At 40.0% G+C, this 21472-nt stretch overlaps 1 protein-coding gene across 2 annotated transcripts; it reads right to left on the reverse strand.

Moving 5' to 3' along the window:
• Window positions 1-1181: 1181 nt before the first annotated feature.
• On the reverse strand, window positions 1182-13716 carry LOC130929868 (alpha/beta hydrolase domain-containing protein 17A-like). 2 transcript variants are annotated; one of them, XM_057857472.1, is made up of 6 exons: window positions 13503-13716; window positions 12772-12857; window positions 9015-9472; window positions 8706-8900; window positions 8436-8615; window positions 1182-3493 (listed from the first exon to the last, which is right to left on the reverse strand). In XM_057857472.1, the coding sequence occupies exons 3-6, from the start codon at window positions 9467-9469 to the stop codon at window positions 3268-3270; spliced, it is 1056 nt and encodes a 351-aa protein (XP_057713455.1). In that variant the 5' UTR covers window positions 9470-9472; window positions 12772-12857; window positions 13503-13716; the 3' UTR covers window positions 1182-3267. The 2 variants fall into 2 exon arrangements, with proteins under 2 accessions (XP_057713455.1, XP_057713456.1); XM_057857473.1 differs by lacking the exon at window positions 1182-3493 and adding an exon at window positions 3570-5464.
• Window positions 13717-21472: the final 7756 nt, after the last annotated feature.

The following is a 21472-nucleotide window of genomic DNA, read 5'->3' on the forward strand; positions in this document are numbered from 1 at the left end:
GTGGTAACAGATCTCCATTGATTTCAAAAGAACACGCAAAGCAAAAGACGACGATGATGAGATTCCCTGTTTGAAAGGATGAAGAATCCTAGCAGCGCTGTCACAAATACAACATTTTTTTTTTCATGGAGCTTCGTCTTAAGTGATCTGTGACATGAACTCGTTCAGGTGTACTAACTGGTCCTACGGGTTCTTGTTAACAGGAATCCAGTCAGCCGGCCTTCTGAAGACAACGCGCAAACTTTACATCTTATAATAATAACACTCAACTTAAGACCTGCTTTTTTCATGCTTGATCTGATACATATAAACGTGTATGTATACTGTCATAATGTACAGTATATTTATGCATGAGTGTTGATGTGCAAAGGTGTCTGTGTTCATGTGTGTGGTGGAACCTGCACCACACTCAAAAGTCAGAAAGTAATGCATGGCTTGGGTCAGATAGGAAATATTGGCCACGCACCTATGCTGGTTTTGTTGTGAAACCAAGGCAGCACATTTAGCCAGTAAGACAAAAATAAAAACCCCAACAGAACCAGCATAGGTGCGAACTAGAGGTCGACTGATTTATCTACTTTTTGCCCCCCTACATTGGCCATGGGCCAAATAACAAAAATAAGCCGATAAAAAAGGATTTTGATCAGGCATCTGTGTGGTCAACTGTAGCCGCCACTGACTGACAGTAGGACCCCGGAAGGACCCTGCAGCAGCTTGAAGGCAGGCTGCTATAGGAAGCTTCAGGCTTGTCTGTTTTGTGAATATTGCAAGATTTATTTTAATCTTGCCTGAGACAATATGCATTGTTGCTTTAGCCTTTTAAGGTGCTGAGTGATCCTTACACTCTAAATGTAACTTGTAGTGTTAGCATAGCATTAGGGTTAGCATGGCGAGCATCCTCTTAAACTCTCTCACTTGTTTACATCACATCGTGGCATCCTGGTGGCTTTCCGACTAGTCTCAGATCATCATTGTAAATTTGAAACTGTTAAAGCTATTTTTTTTTTTTTTTAAATGCCTTTCATAATCTGCGAGTTGTTAAAAAAATAAATAAGTACATCGGCCTCAAATATCAGCTTCCTAAATCGGCTTTGGATATCGGCAACTGGCTGAATTTTTTTTTAGATATTGGTAGCGGCATCTGAAAATTCCATATCGATCGACCTCTAGTGCCATCCAGATTGTTTTTTTTTTTTTTAGCAGGCAGGCAAGCATCTAAAAAGAATATACTACTAGGCCAAGACAGCAACACAGGGGGAACCTCCAAACTGCTTTAAAGTTCAACCAAAATCTGGGAAAAGGGGAGAAACATACCTCGAATATCAAGTCAGTGCTTTGTATTTTTGTGGTACTACAAAGACAATCAAAAATACATCTGGCTTCATGACAAATATCAACCAAGCAAATGAATTTTGCTAGTAGATGCTGAAATAAATAGCATGTAGCTAAAAGCATCATAGTTAACGACTGGTCTTGAACCAAGCTGTCAACTTGCTTTGCACCAAAATTTTAAGTCCAAGTTGTTTTAGTTATATTAGACTGTGGTTACATTATATTCATTGTTAAGACTGTTAGGAATGTTATAATGTAACATGTAATGTTTAAACCCATGACTACACTGGATATTAAAAAAAGTACACACCCTTGTTAACGCTTTCAGTGCCATGATGATGGTCATCCAATGTTGTGGCTCTTTTCACGCTTCTATGAATTTAAAGGTGCTATGCCATGAAATGGTGCCACTAATTTTTCATGTAGAAAACAAATTTCGCACTCCAACCTGGCTGTTTATTTTCACCATATCATAGTTATTTCACTCAATAGAATATATCTTTGAACAACCACTTCCATTTTTCAGCAATTCTGATTGTGACATCACAACCAGAATTGATGATCATGCCTAGCTTTCGAGTGCTGTGCTAGTTAGTGCATGTTGACAGAATGACAGAACGGTCACACGGCAACAAAAACCATCTGCAATCTAACTCAGTCTGGGTGTGACATCTTTGGCTTGGAGATTTTTAGTGGGTGGGACCAGGGCAGCTGAAAAATCAATCAGAATCCAATTTCACAATGAGGCCTTTTCGATCACTTTTGTGGATGGATTTGTGTCTAAAACATGCTCTAACATTTTAATGTCACTTGCTTTAGTATTTCATAGCACCCTTAAATTAGTTACTAGTACACATTCAATCCATTTGAAGTGGGAGGAGCTACATCGAATGAACCCTTCAACCCGTTCAAATGTATTTGATGTCTAATAGTTAGAAACTCGTTCATTCTCGGAACTTACAGCAATTGGCTTTTGGAGGTCCCACTGTGGCTCCATGGCTCCTTCAATAAAACTTTCCTAACTTCATGCATGATGTAGAAAGGTAAAAAATAAGCACTAAATGATCCAAGCTTCATCTTCTGTATGCGCCGACATCGACATTACACATGTCTGTTTCTAGTGTTTCCACAAAGATGAAGCAGTCCTCCACAGGAACGCAACCTCAAAAAACAACACTGGGAAAAATGGCAATCCCTGCCCGGAGGAGCAGCTAAAAGTAAAAAGGCAAAAACTACGGCACTGCCAGGAAACAGGAAGGAAATTAACAGTTTTTCTGGAGGTTGACGATTGCGAGGTGGGGTTAAGTGGTGCTCGAAGTTACTGTCACAAGAGTGGAAGTCTGACCAGTGATGGGTCGTCCATTAAAAAGAGCTGGTCAAACTGTGGAGGTATTCTTCATACACGCGCGCACACACACACAAATAAGACAAAAGAAAGAACATCAATATTGATAAGTCACTAAGCTTTTCCCTCACTTTCCCCTAGTCAAGTCAAAAGGGTGTCCTTCATTTACTTTTCCGCCCAAAGATGCTTCGCACACTCGCGCACACATACGCAGGCCCGTGATATGAATATTAACTCATGATTTTACATCCAGGACCACAATCATTCGTTTGCTTTTAAAATGACATCTGTGTGCCTTTTTGAACTAAACACTTAGTTGTTAATTTTTTTGGTCTTTTATTTAAGTTTTAAATTGTATTCATTTCCAGGTCAATGGAACCTCCCCCATTTACAAACACATTACACTACAGATAAATACACCTAATGACTTCTTTAAAAAGACTCAAATCTTAAAGAGAATTATTTGAATGCGATCGCTTTAAAAAGTAACATGTTTAAAAGACACACAGATGATGTATGTCTGAGCCGCACTCTCACTATCTCCCACACACACACCAGCGCGGATGCAGAGAGGCCGTAGTTTTGTTTCCTCAGGCGTGCTGAGCAGCCAGGTCCTGGTTGATGAAGCGCCGTAGCCTCTCGAGGTACTGACTGTATAGCTCAATGTCGTTGTGGCCGGCGCCCTCCACCCAGAGGGGCTCCACAGCCTTTGGACAGCGCTCAAACAGGGCCAGGCCGTGGGAGAAGTCGATGACCTCGTCCTCTGTACCATGGATGATCAGCACTGGAGACGGGATCTTTGACACCTTTTCTATGCTGCAGGGGGCAAAGAAGACATTAAGGTCAATTTGAGCTAATGATGCACATTCAACACATTTAAGAAACCTGTTATGAAGCATATGCTGCCTTGCACACATCAGGGATGTTGGAAATATACTACACAGAGGGCCAAACTTGTTACAACCCCTAAAAAAAAGGTATGGAATCACCAGTCTCGGACGAGCACTCACTCAGACATTTTATTATGTAGAACATACTCAGACAAACAGCTTGAAAAAATTATGAATTCGTTCGAAAGTGCAACTCTTTAGCATTCAGAAACACTCAAAGAAATGAATAAAAAAATATTGTGGTGGTCAGTAAATGTTACTTTTATAGAGCAAGTGCAAGGAAATATATATGGAATCACTCCACTACTTTGGTGCAAACTCTCTTTGATTGCAGTTGCCAGATCATCCTTGCAGGTCGGAGCCTTGCTGTGGACCATTTTTTTCCCCAATTTCTACCACAGGTTTTCAATAAGGTTGAGATCTGGGCTATTTGCAGGCCATGACATTGACTGGATAAGTTTTTCTCCAAGGAATGCTTTAACAGTTTTAGCTCTGTGGCATGATGCATTGTCATCTCGGAAAATGTCAAACATTTTCAATTGAAGGGATAAGAAAGCTGTCTAAAATTTCAATGTAAACTCGTGCATTTATTGAAGATTTAAGCACAGCCATCTCCCCAGTGTCGTTGCCTGACATGAAGCCCCATATCATCAAGGACTGAGGGAATTTTGATGTTTTCTTCAGGCAGTCATCTTTGTAAATCTCAGTGGAACAGCACCAAACCAAAGTTCCAGCATAATCACCTTATCAAGAATCTGCATTGGACAAGATGATTATGCTGGAATTTTGGTTTGGTGCTGTTCCAGTGAGATTTACAAAGATGAAAGTTTTGAAATCAGCCAGTATACTACAGTGGTATCTCGATATACGATCGCTTCGACACACGATCTTTTCGACATCCGACTTAAAATTTGACTCTCCATTTGTTTCTACATCCTACGACATGCTCGAAATACGACGATTTATGACAGCGCTGCAGTTTGTTTTCCCGCAAGACGGACGCACGGCGGATTTTCTTGTGAGAGAAATAAACATGGTTTCCAAGAAGGTTAATGCAGGTGGTGAAAAAAGGAAAAAGGTCAGGCTTACCATTGAAATGAAGATGGAAATGATACAAAAATGAGTGTGGTGTGCACGTCCGTGAACTGGCTTGACAATACGGCCGTAGAATGTCTACTAGAGGTGGGAATCTAGGGGCTCCTAACGATTTGATTACAATTATGATTCAGAGGCTACGACTCGATTATAAATCGATTGTTGATGGACCCCCCCCCAGCTATTACATGCTTTTAATGTTTCGTACATTAGTTACAAAAAATGTACAAAAAGCAAAAAGTCTTAAATAAACTACTATTTCGGTATCAAGTTAAAAGTTCAAAAAAGTAAATAAAATACTCAAGTCCCCATTCTGTATCAGCAGCTTTAAACTACATTCAATTATTTTCTCTTGTGAATCAATCGTTAAAGTTGTTAAAATTGTTTACTCTCGGTCCGTTCCTCATTGCGTCCCAAAGACCGCGCTGACTGTGTTTTAGTTCCGCTTTACTTGACATATTTCAATAATCGGAATTTGGGTGTTTGTGAATCGTTCTCGAATCTTCCATGGCTGAATCGTGAATAATCTAAGAATCGGAAAATTTCGCATGCCTCTCATGTCTACGATCTCGACGGTCCTAATCTGACCTCCGTTCGCCGGTCTTTATAAATTAAGGTGACAGTTATTATTGGGGTGAAATTGCCCAAAAAAATCGTTAGCTTCATCAGGTTTTTAATCATTTATTTCAAAATTTGTGCAACACAACATGCCTACTGTCTGCTGCAGCTGAACATGAAAAAGGAAAGTAAAAAGTCCTCTTTCACTCTGCCAAGTCAGCCGAGCGGTGCGTTCAGGTACACCCTGCAAAACACATCCGCCACATTAGAACGTTACATTATTACAGGTATTATTATTACTACTATTATTATATTATTATTCCAATTTGTTTTCATTTTTTGTTTTTGTTTTGCTCTGTGTAATTGCTATTTGCAATAGTACCAGTGGCATTTATAAAGGATTTACTGTAGGTTTTCTGGACGTGAAATGAATTAATGGAATTATATAATTTATTCTTATGGGAAAATGCTGCTCGACATACGACCTCGTTTTAGAGGTACCACTGTACTTAGGTTTACAAAGGAATTCTGTTCTATTTCTATCGCCATCACCTGGCACTACAACCAATCAGCAACGGATTTATTGATCAACAGATCACCTGCGAGGACACTGGCAGACCCGGAAATTACCACACTTTGTCAACATGAAGGAGGGTATCATATTGGAAGTGTGCAACCAGCACATACTTTATGATACCTGTCGGCATGATTTCCAGGAAATGAATAAAAAGGTACGGGAAGTTGTTGGTGCTCAGGAAAGACTGGAAATTTTAAAATGCCCTCCAAATTCATAGCGAATGCTCAGATGTTGTAGGGAGGTCATACAGGCACGTGCAGGCCACACACACAACAGAGCCTCATTTTGATTTGTTTAAAGGGAATTACATTACAGTTGGACCAGCCTGGTGTGTGTTTTTCCACTTTAATTTTGAGTATAACTCCAAATCCGGACCTCCTTGGCGTGATACATTAGATTTAATGGATAATTATTGTGTGACTTCATTGTCAGCACATTCAACTTTGGAAAAACCAAAGTATTGATTACAAATATTTCATTCATTCAGATCTACAATGTGTTATGTTAGTATTCCCTTTTTTGAGCAGTGTATTTGCCACCCCTAAAAAAATTGCCACCCCCCTCTCCCCACCCCAAAAATATTTTTCTAGTCACGTCACTGCCTATGAAACCTATATAAATACGCTTTTTGGGAAGTTTGGGACACTCAAAAAGTGAATGTCACGCCTCCAATTGCTAAGCTAAATGACATCTCGAAAAACGTTTGTGTGGAACTGTAGATTACAACAACAACAAAGAACTATTTCATTCTCGCCAAAACTAGTTGGGCCGAGTTGTAGCGGTGACGAAGCCCAGCGAAGTTGCTCCCAGCTGGATTAAACGGCGACTGGCACAAGGGGTATTGAAGTAGCGGGAAAAATGTGACAAAAAGAGGAAGTGATCGTGCCATAAAATTATAGTACTAAACCACACCAATTGCTAATGTATGTATTTATAATATACTACTTTATTTGTATACTGCTCGCTTTATTAAATTCTGCACTGTAGTTGATGTGACGCGGGACATCAATGGAAAGCAACTTCAGAACGAGCATGTAGCAACGATAAAGCAAATTCATTTAATTTTTCTTCATTTTATCATTTAGACATATACTTCTTTGATACCTCAAAATACTTCCAAACCGCGAACATGTTGGGGTTGAGCCAGTAGCGTTGTTTCTTGCCGCGTTTTGATGACGTCATTACAAGAGGACTGTGGTTCTTCACACTTTTCGGTGGTAAACTTTCGGTCTTTTAACCGAAAACCGAAAATGCAACTTTGCTTTATAGCGAGTTTCCGGCGGCTTTAACAATATATTCAGAAAAATAATTTAATTTGAAATGATCACAATCAATTTGTGATGGGATTCAATTCATCCAAGGAAAGAGTTACATTTGAAGGTCCCTTGCATGATTAGTCATAGCTTATAATTACTGTGTAATTTATTATTTTGGAGGTAGGATGTAATTTCATGTCATGTTAATAATTGTAAATATGTGTTCTTGAATGTTACACTGAGACTTGATTTGAAGGAAATTTTGAGTAGAAATTGCATTAGGCAAAAAAAAAAAAAAAAAAAGCGCAATTCCGTATTTTTCGGACTTTAAGTCGCACCTGAGTAGAAGTCGCACCAGCCATAATATGCCCAATAAAGAGGAAAAAAAACATAAATAAGTCGCACCGGAGTATAAATCGCGTTTTTGGGGGTAATTTACTTGATACAATCCAACACATAGAACATATATGTCATCTTGAAAGGCATTTTAAAATAAAAATACAATAGAGAACAACATATAATACTGAATAAGTATACAGTATGATAATGTTACATGAACAATCAAATGCGAACGTGGCCGGTATGTTAACGTAACATAGCTATTAAGAGTTATTCAGATAACTCTAGCAGAAAGAACATGCTAACAAGTTTCCAAAATACCAAAATAACGTGTGACACATAAGTCACTCGAGAGTATAAGTCGCACCCCCAGCCAAACTATGAAAAAAAACTGACTTATAGTCCGAAAAATACGGTACCATATTTTTCGGACTACAAGGAGTACCGTCAATGAACGAGTTTATTTTCATACATAGGGCGCACTGGCTTATAAGGCGCACTGTCAATTTGGGGGAAAAATACAGCATTTCAAGTGCAACTTATAGTCCGAAAAATACAGCTGTTCTTTTTCTAAAAGCGTTCAGCCCCTAAGTGGATATGAAAGAGTAAGTCAACCCTTGATATTGTTCAGTTTCTACCACAACGAGTTGGAGCACATATATTTTCAATGAAAATATGAAAACAGAACTGTTTTGCTTGTTATTCAACTCACTCAACTTCCATTGATGGCGATAGACGTCCAATCCATTTGGCCGGGAGTCTCAAGTTATACAATTATATTACATATTGCTTTCCATCCATTTATTCCCTGTTATAATTGTTTATGTTTTTCACTGACCTGATGATTTAATGTGACTTTTATGTATTATTTCTTTTGTGTTTCTATTTCTCAATTGTGTCTTGCCGATTTTCATGTGATGTAAAGCACTTTGAATTGTCTTGTGTTAAATTGTGCAGAACAAATAAATTTGCCTTGCCTTGTGAATCAAAATAGATTGGCCGTCTACTGCCATTGAGCAGAAACACAAAGGTTGAAAGCTTACTTGGGGAAAGCATCGAAGCAGTATGTTTTCTTGGTGTCAGGGAAGGCCACTCTCATGCCAGAAGTGAGAGGAGAGTGAAGCACTACGGCAGCGCACTCAAAACGTGACGCCAAGTCTACTGTGGGCACTGTGCCGATGCTCTGCCCGTATAGAATGATGTTCTCGGGGCTGATGCCGTACCTGAGACACATTGCGGTTTATGTGACGAATATTACATGTAGAACAGATACGACCCCGGCCGATTGAAACGAATTGCCTCGGCCATCTTACCGAGAGCGCAAAGCGTGCCAGGCGGCATCTATGTCAGCATAAAGGTTCTTCTCCGACGGCTTGCCAGTGCTGACCCCGTAGCCTGAGTAATCGTATGAGAATATGTTGCAGTTGATGCGCGTCCCCAAGCCAATGTAAAAGCTACTCATCTGGCCGAGGTCGACTGCGTTGCCGTGTGAAAACAACACAGTGAACCTAAAAGGAGAGATTTCGGAAAAAATATTAATAAACAACAAAATTACTTAAAAGTATCACATGGTAATGTTTATGTGTTCTGTGATAGTTGTGTGTGTATACAGAACTACCCACCTGGCATTAGGGGCACAGCGTATATACATACATCCAACCCTGTTTCCTCGGCTGGACCTGGTCAGGAACACATCAGTCACATCTAGCTCTCTCTGAGAATATTGAAACTCTGCCCTCTCCGTGAGATGCAGCTTCCACCTGCTCTCACATCCAACCCCAGCTCCGGAACTTCCACCTCCTCCACTCCCACCGCTGCTGCTGCCTCCACCGCCACCTCCTCTGTCACCACCACCGCCGGCACTCAACCGGGAACGAAGTCCGGGGGCCCCCAGGGTAGGCAGGCTACCACCGGTGCTGGACCCTGATGATGTTCCGGCTCCAGACGTAGGATCTGGGTCAGGGAGGAGGGCGTAGGTGGGCTCTGGTGGGAGGAAAGCTAATTTGGCTGCAATCCGGCTGGGGCAAGGAGGGCAGCAGAACAGGCAGCATAGCTCTCGTATGGACAGACCATTCATCTTCTGTAGGAACAAATAAACACAATACAGGTAGTCCCAGGGTTACGACTAGGCATGTGCCGATTACTGGTTTCAAGGTATACCGTGGTATGAAAATGTCAAGGTTTCAAAACCACAAAAATTTTCCGTCATACCGTCCTTAAGATATTAGCTGATTTTTATGTTCCAAAATGCATGGAGAAACCCCTCGCTTGCAGCTGTAACGCTCAACCCTGCCCCATCGGTTGTTGCTCAGTGTCAGTGAGTCACATGTGCTACACGATGGCTGGAGGAGGTGAAACTCCTGAACTTTTTCCCCCATCGAAGAAAACAAAATCCCTGGTATGGGAATACTCCGGCTACAGAAAAGTTACAGACAGCCGCGGCTTAGAGGAGAGCCAACAGACATGCAAAACATGTTTGCGGAGGGTGGCTGCAAAGGAGGCAATATCATTTCGCATTTGTACAAGATTAAAGGTTAGTAAACACTCTCATGAACGTTTCCCACCAGCTAAGAGAGTTAACTCCAGCGTCTTTAGTGTGTCTAGCGTTGATAAAATGTGCTTTTTCTCTCTGGCAACTGTCTGTGTTATAATACGAGTCATTGACATGTGCTTTGTATTATTATAATTCAATTATTTTTGTTCTGATGGTAATAATGTTAAGCTGTGGCTGTGAGTTTAGGCTCATCTAAAGGACTGCATTTATTTAGTTTTTTTTTTTTTTTTTATTTTAACTTAACATTATACTTACAGTATGTCCCAATTTGCTAATATGTTTTGAAAAATACAAATCCTGTTCAATGGAAAAAACTTTTTTTAACCCATATATCTCAAAGTAACCTTTAATTGCAATACCGTGATACAGTGAAACCGTGATATTTTTGCTTAAGGTTATAATACCGTCAGAATCTCATACCGGCACATGCCTAGTTACGACGTGCGCAACTTACATGATTTCGACTTTACAACGCCAGAGTCTCATTCGCCATTTTGTCTTCAGTCGTTTTTTGTTTTTTGTTTTTTTGTTTTTTTTTTTTAAATAATGTTGACTATTGTTTTCTGATGAATGCTTTTATTTTGGTGCAGGAAGCATAGAGCAGGGAGTATTTCTGCATGCAAGTAAGAGCGCATTTTCTCCCATGAAGAAGTCACGCAGCCAAGGGAGAGGGCGAGAGAGGGGAAAGGTTATACAGCTACAAGCCTGTGCGCACATTTGCATCCACAGAGGCAGCACCTGTATACAACACCTGTACTGTTTATTGTGCGTTTTAAATTGTGGTCAAATACTTAAGGTGAGTTTATGTGATTGTTTTTGATGATGTGCGGACGCTAACTGATACATGCTAATCGTTAGTGCGGATTGTTATTGCTGTATCAGCAGCTAGGTACAAACGCAAATTTGAATTGCTGTTATTGAAGATGGAACGGATTTGATTTTTATTTAAGTTTCATTCTGCAAGTGTTGATGTCATGAGCAGCTGAATAAAGTCAGCAAATCACACGGACATCTTACATAGTCCTTAGCTCGCTGTCTAGCTAGGACTTAGCTCCATCGTCTTGGCAAAGACTTCATTCTCAATGCCGCTGAAACAGTTAACAGTATGCTACAGTCTGTCTTTCACTTATGATACTTTCATTTAAAAATGAATCAGCTGTAATTCATTCGCTGCCATTTTCAGGTCATTTTAGAGAATTTTGACCAAATTTTCAAAACCCACAGAATTTTGGGCTCTTTAGTCACATAGATTAATTCTACTACATAAATACATGGATGTTCTTCTTTCACCTGGAAAAAAAATAGGCAATTCAAGCTATTTCAATTCTTCAGATATCAGTAGTAGTACATGGATTGATTTCATCAAAATTCTACCACTTCTCACAGAAGCCGCTCATGTGGATGCACATATTGGGTGAATCTCATCTCAAAAGTATGACTATAGACCCCAATCACGTGACGTCACAACTCAGCCACCCTGACTGGTGCCGCCATATTGTCCGTCAGCTCATCGTATTTACATATTACCGCTACGTACATTCCTCCTATTACTGCGTGTTTTCCTGCGTGTCTAAGGAATCACCGCCTAGTAAACGAACCCAAAAACCTTCCTGACAATCGTTAACATTGATTAATCAAAATGGTGAAGGCATGTGTGGCGGTTGGTTGCAGTAACAGAGAAGATAAACGGTCATTTTAGTAGTTGCTGTGTGCCCATTGCTGAAAGGGCAAATCTCGAAAGCAGCACGGTTTGTTTATCTCGGTCCATGATGCGTTTGTGTCGACAGCCGTTAGACAGCAGCGAGAACATCAATATGATGCCAACACGATCGCAGACATGATCAGACAGAGACTACGAAGCTCATCGCCACGGTCGCGCAGCAAGAAGGTGAGCGCAACAACAGGTGTTGTGCCGAAAAATAGCCGGCCTGCATGAAATGTCCCCCCTGACGAAGCGCCCACACGCAAACGACTTTCTTGTACCGTGAATATGTATTATTTTACTCTGCTTGAAATAATAAATGTCATACCTGTGTGATTGTCATTGGGATATGGTCGTGAAAACCTCTAGACTAATACATTTCTGTTCAAAGATGGTTATGTGGCCCAGTCCACGATTTGTTACTAAAATACAGTACTAATATTTTGTGTAATTATTTAAAACTGATCTTACAATCGTAAATCCATTACTGTAATGCGTCCATGAAAACATTTGATGTTTTCAGGTCAATAAAGCGTTATAAATAAGCGCTCCTGTCAGGGGGGCACATTTCACGCGGGGCAGCTATTTTTCGGCACACACCGGCCCGTTGTCGATCAAGTTTCATTTTACAATCGTGACAACGGTGACGCTCCGTTGACCAATTGTCGGTTTATATTCGGGCCGGTGCCAATTTTGGGTACCCAACTCCTCATCGTGACATAAACTGGAGTATGATTGGAAATTTTGTGGTCTCAGGACGAGCTCTGACGCACGGGACAGGACCGGACGGGAGGAAACATCGGTTTGGGCATCAAATATGGATCTGGCGACTGGATCGACCGAAGCTTTTCCAAATAACGGCTTTAATGCAACTCATCCAATGAGTTTACAGCGTCTGAAAGCACCGGGGCTTCCATAATTTGCAAGTTAATCCACCTTTAGAAACTACGATCAAAGACAATACGGACACACAATGACGGACAATATGGCGGCACAATACAGCGATCGCGTGATTGTGTGACGTTGGTGATTGGGGTCTATAAGCGACTGCAAACATTTTTGGAGGGTTTCTGATGGATATAAATTTTCAAATAGTGGCGAGTTAGTTAAGAGGAATGAATACCTGGATTCTAATGTCCCTGGATCTCGGAATGGACTGGCACACAATGGTGCCAAGGTCTTCTGCTGTTGTCACTGAGCCTGATAGACCTTTAAAATATAAAATATATATATTTCAAATGTATATGCAAACGTACTTAAATTGTAACAAAAGGCCTAACAAATATTTCAATAACAAAAAAAGACCAGAAATCGAGCTATACATCCCATCCATCCATAACGTATAATATTAGAGGAATTTAAAAAATAAATAAATAAAAATAAAGAAATAAAAAAGGATAAAAAAAGAAAACCAACAACTTTACAAATTTTTAAATCCCCTCATATAAATAATGATGCTTTTAAAACGTGACCTACACACCCGGGTACACAATACATAACACAGAAAATGTTTCCGTGTGGTGAGGTTCATACCAAACCTGTAATGTTTGAAACGTGATCAGGGTAGGACACAAATATGTTCGTCACTATTTCCATCAATGACTGACAATGAAACATAAGCTCAAGAAGCCAAGCCGAGACCGAAATGCAAATTAATCATATACGATGATAACCTTTAACGTTAGCCTTTATAGGCGTACAGCTTTCTTTTCATAGCAATCCACACTATTTAGTCGTGAATAAAATTGTGCGTGTTAATACATTGATAGCGTGGAATTGAAATGATTTTTTTTTTTTAACTCGTTGTAAGGCAAGTAGCCAGACAGACAAGTTAGCATCGGGCTAGCTACTTACCAATTCACGGTACGTTGGCAGAAAAGCTGCTGTGCTCCTATTTGCACACACAAGCAGCACAACACCTCGACAGTCCCGTTTGTGTCTTGACATGGATGGTTTTACTCAAATATACCGACGCCTTTGTTTTGGCAGCTATTAAGAATAAATATTTGGCTACGAGATTTTTTTTCCTCTAGCACTGTACGACTAATTCCGGAAGTGACGTCAGTAACGAGACTGTCTGGAAAATAACTTTATTGCAACACGCTTGTTAACAATGAAACAAACGCATTACCAATATTATATTAATTGGATTACGTTGTTATGTTATGTTATGTTATGTTATGTTATGTTATGTTATGTTATGTTATGTTATGTTATGTTATGTTATGTTATGTTATGTTATGTTATGTTATGTTATGTTATGTTATGTTATGTTATGTTATGTTATGTTATGTTATGTAAACGCGTTGATTAATTTTAAAATAATTATTTTTTAAAAAAACACATTTAAAAAAATAAATTATTAATAACGCTTTTAAATCGCGGTTTACGTTTCAAGCAACCTTTGTGGACATTTGAACATGGAGAACATTGTTTAGCATTATTAGGTTAGATGCCTAAGGTGAATTCGGCGGCGAAAATAATTGGCGGCCATGTTGCGTCGGAGAACTTCTCTGGCGGGCTCTACAGCAGCGGACGTAGGATGAGTTCTCAAATAAAATGCTATTAACTTGCTGAATTATTGACTGTTTTACAAAAAACAATTTAGTTTATTAAAAAAAAAAAAAAAAAAAAAAAAAGAGTTAACGTGGCTATATTTCAGGTTGGGCGTTGAACTGATTGTAAGTATTTTTAAGTATGAAGCAACTTTATGGCATCCCTGACGTTTATGAACAACTAAGCCAAATGAAAATTGAGCAGTCTATAGCCATTTAAACGTTCATACTGCATTGACTAGAATGGCATGTTGAGCGAATGGTCCCAACGCAAAATGGCCGACAAATGACAAATCCATCACCATTTGTTCAGCGCGCACATCAGTTATCTAACCTTACATATGTTATATCTATAATTCAATGATGTAAGAGTTCAGAAATATGTGGATTTGTGCGAGCTGTGCAACAGTTTGCATATCACTGAAGCAGTCAACTTCTCTGCTATACCATCTGAATGCAAAGTATGTCACGGCAAACAGAAGAAGACGCTCGAGCTTATAGATATTATAAATAATACTAGATGTCTTAAGGGAGAGCCACCGGCGTGACACACTTGCCAGTGGCGGTTTTAGAGATGCAGCCACAGGGTCACTGGCAGAAAGCAGAAAGCATGAAAATCGGTGAATCCGTCTTTTCCGAAGTGAAAGAAAACGAGATAATGTTGTTTCTAGAGTATGTCAAATTTTAAGGGTTTTAAAAAATGATTCTGAGATATTTTCTAAAATGTTATGCAAATATCACAATAAGCATATTAAAATGTTGTATCGGGATTAATCGGGATTGAATCGAATCATTACCTGTGAATCGTGATACGAACTGTATTTGTAATCGGTGTACCCGTTACGTATAGCCAGATTTGAGGCAATAAACACCCCTATTAAATATTAATGGTGATTTTCGTGTTTAAAATGGCTTTTCAAAAAAGTGTTTAAAATTATTGTTCCATGCATTGTATCTTTACTTGCACATTGTATGATTAAATATGAATTGTTACAAACTTTACTGGTTCAACGTTGCTTGACAGTGTCAAGCAGTGATGTTTTTACTGCCACATGCAGGATAATCTGCGTATTGCCTTGTTGACCAAATCAAACACTGAACAAAGACAGCAGCTACACTTGGCCCCCGAGGGTTTTGTGGCCCCTTTATTGCCCTCGTTTCTGAAAAATCCTAGAACCGCCATTTACACTTGCGGCCATCTTGCAACAGATAATTTCTCTGCAATTTATTGCACTATAATATTCTTAATACGCTGAAATCCTGACAGATTTACGAACAGTTTTGTTAATAACAAACCATATTCACATGGCAATAATTCGGGCTGGATTGCTTTTTCAATTATTCTTTTAAATAACTTAGCAAAACGTTTGTGGGGATGAATACTGTAGGTATTGCAATGGAACTTTGTGTTGTCTTACTCCCTTTCCAATGTTAACCTTGGATATATTTTCTTTTTATTATCCATCCATCCATCCATCCATCCATCCATCCATCCATCCATCCATCCATCCATCCATCCATCCATCCATCCATCCATCCATCCATCCATCCATCCATCCATCCATCCATCCATCCATCCATCCATCCATCCATCCATCCATCTTCTGCTGCTTATCCGAGGCCGGTTCGCGGTGGCAGCAGCTTTAGCAGGGAAGGCCAGACTTCCCTCTCCCGAGCTACTTCATCCAGCTCTTCCGGGGGTAATCACAAGGCATTCAAGGCAGGCCGGGAGACAGTCTCCCCAGCGTGTCCTGGATCAGCCCGGTGGCCTCCTTCTGCCCGGAATACTTCACCAGGGAGTCATACTGGAGGCATCCTAATCTGATGCCCAAGCAACCTCATCTGGCTCCTCTCGATGCGAAGGAGCAGAAGCTCTACTCCGAGCCCCTCCCATATGACCGAGCTTCTCACCCTATAGGAAGAGCATGGACACCCTTCGGCGGAAACCCATTCTGGCTACTTGTATCAAGAATCTTCTTCTTTCAGTCACGACCCACAGCTCATGACCATGGTTTCGTATGTAAATCTAATTAAATGCATTTGCTTAGCATTAACAAATGTTTGTGTCATTGCATAAATGTATTGGATTTAGTTGTTCACAAAGGTCTATTTAAACAAAGATATAGACAGTGGTCACTACAGTGGATAGCTCTTCAAAAGTTGGCACGTAAGACCTTTATCTATTAATAAAGTTGGCACTTAAGACCTTTAAACCTTGATACAGCAAGGACTATTTTGGGTATTTAGTTTATTTATGTGTTTATTTGTCAAATTAAATATTAAAAAGTCTTATTATATAATTTTTAAAAAAAATTACACTATGAAACACATACTTTGTTCCCAGATTCTAAGTGGTATTTCCTAGTTTGTTTCATCGCTTTGACATATAAAAACACTTTTGTTTCCCGAAAAGTTTGTGTTTGTGGTCACGACTTTGAAAATCTACTTTCCACTTTTCTTAACTGTTGTACTTTTTAATGCTCCTATGTATATATATATTTATGTGTATATATATATATATATATATATTTATGTGTATATATATATATATATATATATATACGTGTGTGTGTGTGTGTGTGTATACATATACAGTGCCCTGCAAAAGTATTCGGCCCCCTTGAATCTTGCAACCTTTCGCCACATTTCAGGCTTCAAACATAAAGATATGAAATTTAATTTTTTTTGTCAAGAATCAACAACAAGTGGGACACAATCGTGACGTGGAACAACATTTATTGGATAATTTAAACTTTTTTTAACAAATAAAAAACTGAAAAGTGGGGCGTACAATATTATTCGGCCCCTTTACTTTCAGTGCAGCAAACTCACTCCAGAAGTTCAGTGAGGATCTCTGAATGATCCAATGTTGTCCTAAATGACCGATGATGATAAATAGAATCCACCTGTGTGTAATCAAGTCTCCGTATAAATGCACCTGCGCTGTGATAGTCTCAGGGTTCTGTTTAAAGTGCAGAGAGCATTATGAAAACCAAGGAACACACCAGGCAGGTCCGAGATACTGTTGTGGAGAAGTTTAAAGCCGGATTTGGATACAAAAAGATTTCCCAAGCTTTAAACATCTCAAGGAGCACTGTGCAAGCCATCATATTGAAATGGAAGGAGCATCAGACCACTGCAAATCTACCAAGACCCGGCCGTCCTTCCAAACTTTCTTCTCAAACAAGGAGAAAACTGATCAGAGATGCAGCCAAGAGGCCCATGATCACCCTGAATGAACTGCAGAGATCTACAGCTGAGGTGGGAGAGTCTGTCCATAGGACAATAATCAGTCGTACACTGCACAAATCTGGCCTTTATGGAAGAGTGGCAAGAAGAAAGCCATTTCTCAAAGATATCCATAAAAAGTCTCGTTTAAAGTTTGCCACAAGCCACCTGGGAGACACACCAAACATGTGGAAGAAGGTGCTCTGGTCAGATGAAACCAAAATTGAACTTTTTGGCCACAATGCAAAACGATATGTTTGGCGTAAAAGCAACACAGCTCATCACCCTGAACACACCATCCCCACTGTCAAACATGGTGGTGGCAGCATCATGGTTTGGGCCTGCTTTTCTTCAGCAGGGACAGGGAAGATGGTTCAAATTGACGGGAAGATGGATGCAGCCAAATACAGGAACATTCTGGAAGAAAACCTGTTGGTATCTGCACAAGACCTGAGACTGGGACGGAGATTTATCTTCCAACAGGACAATGATCCAAAACATGAAGCCAAATCTACAATGGAATGGTTCAAAAATAAACGTATCCAGGTGTTAGAATGGCCAAGTCAAAGTCCAGACCTGAATCCAATCGAGAATCTGTGGAAAGAGCTGAAGACTGCTGTTCACAAACACTCTCCATCCAACCTCACTGAGCTCGAGCTGTTTTGCAAGGAAGAATGGGCAAGAATGTCAGTCTCTCGATGTGCAAAACTGATAGAAACATACCCCAAGCGACTTGCAGCTGTAATTGGAGCAAAAGGTGGCGCTACAAAGTATTAACGCAAGGGGGCCGAATAATATTGCATGCCCCACTTTTCAGTTTGTTATTTGTTAAAAAAGTTTAAATTATCCAATAAATTTTGTTCCACTTCACGATTGTGACCCACTTGTTGTTGATTCTTGACAAAAAATTAAAATTTTATATCTTTATGTTTGAAGCCTGAAATGTGGCGAAAGGTTGCAAGGTTCAAGGGGGCCGAATACTTTTGCAAGGCACTGTGTATATATATATAATATATACAAGCAACACAAATAAAATAATTACAAGCAAGCAACAAAATTTTATTTTTTCTGTAACATGGAGTTGTTAATCATTATTGTATAGTTTTTTATGTTATTTGTGTCTAGTTATAAAAACATGTAAACCTGGATACCATGTTAATAAATACTAAATCAATGAAATAGGAATAAATAAATGGAGAAATAGAGAATGGTTACGGCCCAGAGTAAAACTCTAAAGTCGATATAGTAGTTTTCATATTTACCTCATTGCATTCTATTGATGCGGTTGGTGTCCAATTAATTTAAAATGGGAAGACTGGCTGTGAATACTTAAAGACCAAATGTGAAGTAATTTCATAACCTGCCAAATAGGGTCACAATCAAAGTAATTAAACATTGTCCAACAAATAAAGCATGAAAAAATGATTTATATGTTGTATATTTGACAAAATAATCGCGTTTCCGAAGTTCGAGCCTGAAAGGGGACGAACCCGGAAGTGATATGTCACACCGAGAACAGCGATGGCAGCGCTCCATAGTGCCGCCATACACAGTCCCTTCAAACAATGATTCAAACAGCGATATAAGCGATAGATCGAGCGCAAGGGAGGAGAAGTTTTTGAAGAGTTGAAGGAAGATGAGGAGGTTGGAATTTTATGTTGGACCTAACATGTATTAGCCAGACGCTAATCAGGTTGCATACAATGTGCCTAGACTACTTGACATGGAATGGAGACAAGACCCATCAAGATTACGAGGTCGGTAAGATATAGACCCTACCCACGTGACGTCACAACTCCGCTCTCCTGAATGGTACCGCCCAATTGTCCGTCAAAACATAGTGTTAACCTGTTACGGCTACGTACATTCCTCCTATTTACAGCGTGTTTTTCTGCTCCTTAACATTAATAATCAAAATGGTGAAGGCGTGTGTGGCTGTTGGTTGCACTAACAGAGAAGATGGAAGGAGAGACTTGAAGTTTTATCGTATTCCGAGGGATCCAAAGAGGAGAGCGAAATGGACGGCTGGAATTCGACGTGAAAACTGGGCACCAAAAAATCACCACAGACTATGTAGACGTCATTTTATATCCGGTAAGATGCATTTAAGATATACTTAGAGGGTTTTGGGCTGACAAATAACCACAATTAAGATCATTGCTAGGCTAATCGCCGACAACATACACGTATGTATGTAGTGAGAGGGCTATCGCTACACCATATAAACATTAAAAGCCTTAACTCCATTGACAAACGACATGAAATACATTAGACTTGACAGTGGATGTTAGCAATAACAAAAGATTTTGAATTGAAAATTTCGTAACTCACCTTTCCAAGCACAAGATAGATTCCTGCCGAATTTTCGTGGACGAGGACCTGTTTCACCCAACCAGCAACGAAGTATTTATAAGCCTCCAAGCTCTTGAAGTTTTTCAAATTTTCGTGAGAATAGGCTGATTTTGTGTGGACAAGATAATTGTAAATATCAGCGTAGCAGATGTCAGGCAGACAGGGCGAAGACAGTGGGTCGAAAAACATCGATTTGGGCATCAAATATGGATCTGGTGACTGTATAGAACGAAGCTTTTCGACATAACGCCTTTTATGCAACACATCCAGTGAGTTTACGGCATCAGAAAGCACCGGGTCTTCCATGAAATGCATTTTAAATTCCTCGATCAATTGAAACCAATGCTAATACAGAGACAAAATGACGGACAAGTGGGCGGAACCATACAGCGAGCACGTGGTTTTGTGACGTCGGTGGGTAGGGTCTATAGGCTGTTATTATTTTCATGATTTGAAGATGCAGGCATTTGCACATAATTTTGTGTTTTTGTCTATCTGATGACATTGTTTAAAAAAAGTAATAATCAGACTTCATGTTCATTTTGGCAGATCCGGCAGCTCTCGTGCATATAAAATAATAATCTAAAAACGTTGTGGGAAAGAAGGAGAACAGTCGTTGATGGCTTTCTCCACTTTATTGTAGCAACAATAAGAAAACAAAATTATAGCGGACTGCCGCCACATTCGACCGCAAAGTTTTGCTTCTCGCTCACCTCCCCCCCCCTCGCCTGCTACTACTCATAGCTCTCCTTTCCCAGCGTCTCTTAAACGGATCATGCATAGTGTCTTGTTATGAGCTTTTTGTTGACAAAGGTATCGAACCCACGACGTGCTGACAACTTTGATTCTTTATTAACACATGGAGCTAACAGTACGAACACAGCTTGGGGCTCTCGGCAGGCTGTGCGGAGCGATAGATAGAGCCTCTGCCTCTCTATCACACTCCCACGTCACGTGACCAAAACAAGAGTAACGTTGCGTGCACTTCAGGGTACCTCGAATCCCAAGAATTGCATGTAGTTTATGAAAATTAACGTCATATGAAAGAGTCGGAGATTTGTTGGTGCACTGAGAAGCTGGACCAACAAATCACACTCCTGACATTTAAAAAAAAAAAAAACTTGAAATTTGCGGCATCTTGTGAGCAAGCAGCCAGGATCAAACGGTATTTCAACATGCAAAAAAGACTGTTGCATTTACTGTCTTTTTTCAAAAAGAAGGAAGATGGTTCAAAACGAGTCAGAAGAGCACATAGAAAATAAAGAAAAAAAGGAAAATCCCACCGCATGGCAGGTGGGCATTTGCGTTTTGTTTTAAGCACCATTTTCTGCATAATGTAATGTCCGTAACTGTGTGCGGGCCCGTGAAGGGGCCATCGGACAGCAGAGTGGTGACGTAGCGGGAAGTGAGGAGAAGAGTGCGGCGTGAGAGCGAAGTTGGCGGTCGCATGTTGCAGCAGTCTGCTGTTATTTTTTGTTATTTGTTATTTAACTGTTGCCACAATAAAGTGAAGGAAGCCATCATTCACTCTTCTCCTTTCTATTTCCCCTATTCGGGCTATCACAATATGTTCCGGGACCTGTCCACGTGCCGTCATCCCTGCGCTGTAATATGTACTTTGCGTTCCGGCACCTCATGATTTACAAATTAAGCACTGTTCCACAACAGTTGGCAGCTCTGCTTTGACAA

This window comes from Corythoichthys intestinalis, chromosome 14, assembly GCF_030265065.1.
Source record: "Corythoichthys intestinalis isolate RoL2023-P3 chromosome 14, ASM3026506v1, whole genome shotgun sequence".
In the NCBI taxonomy this organism is placed as follows: Eukaryota; Metazoa; Chordata; class Actinopteri; order Syngnathiformes; family Syngnathidae; genus Corythoichthys; species Corythoichthys intestinalis.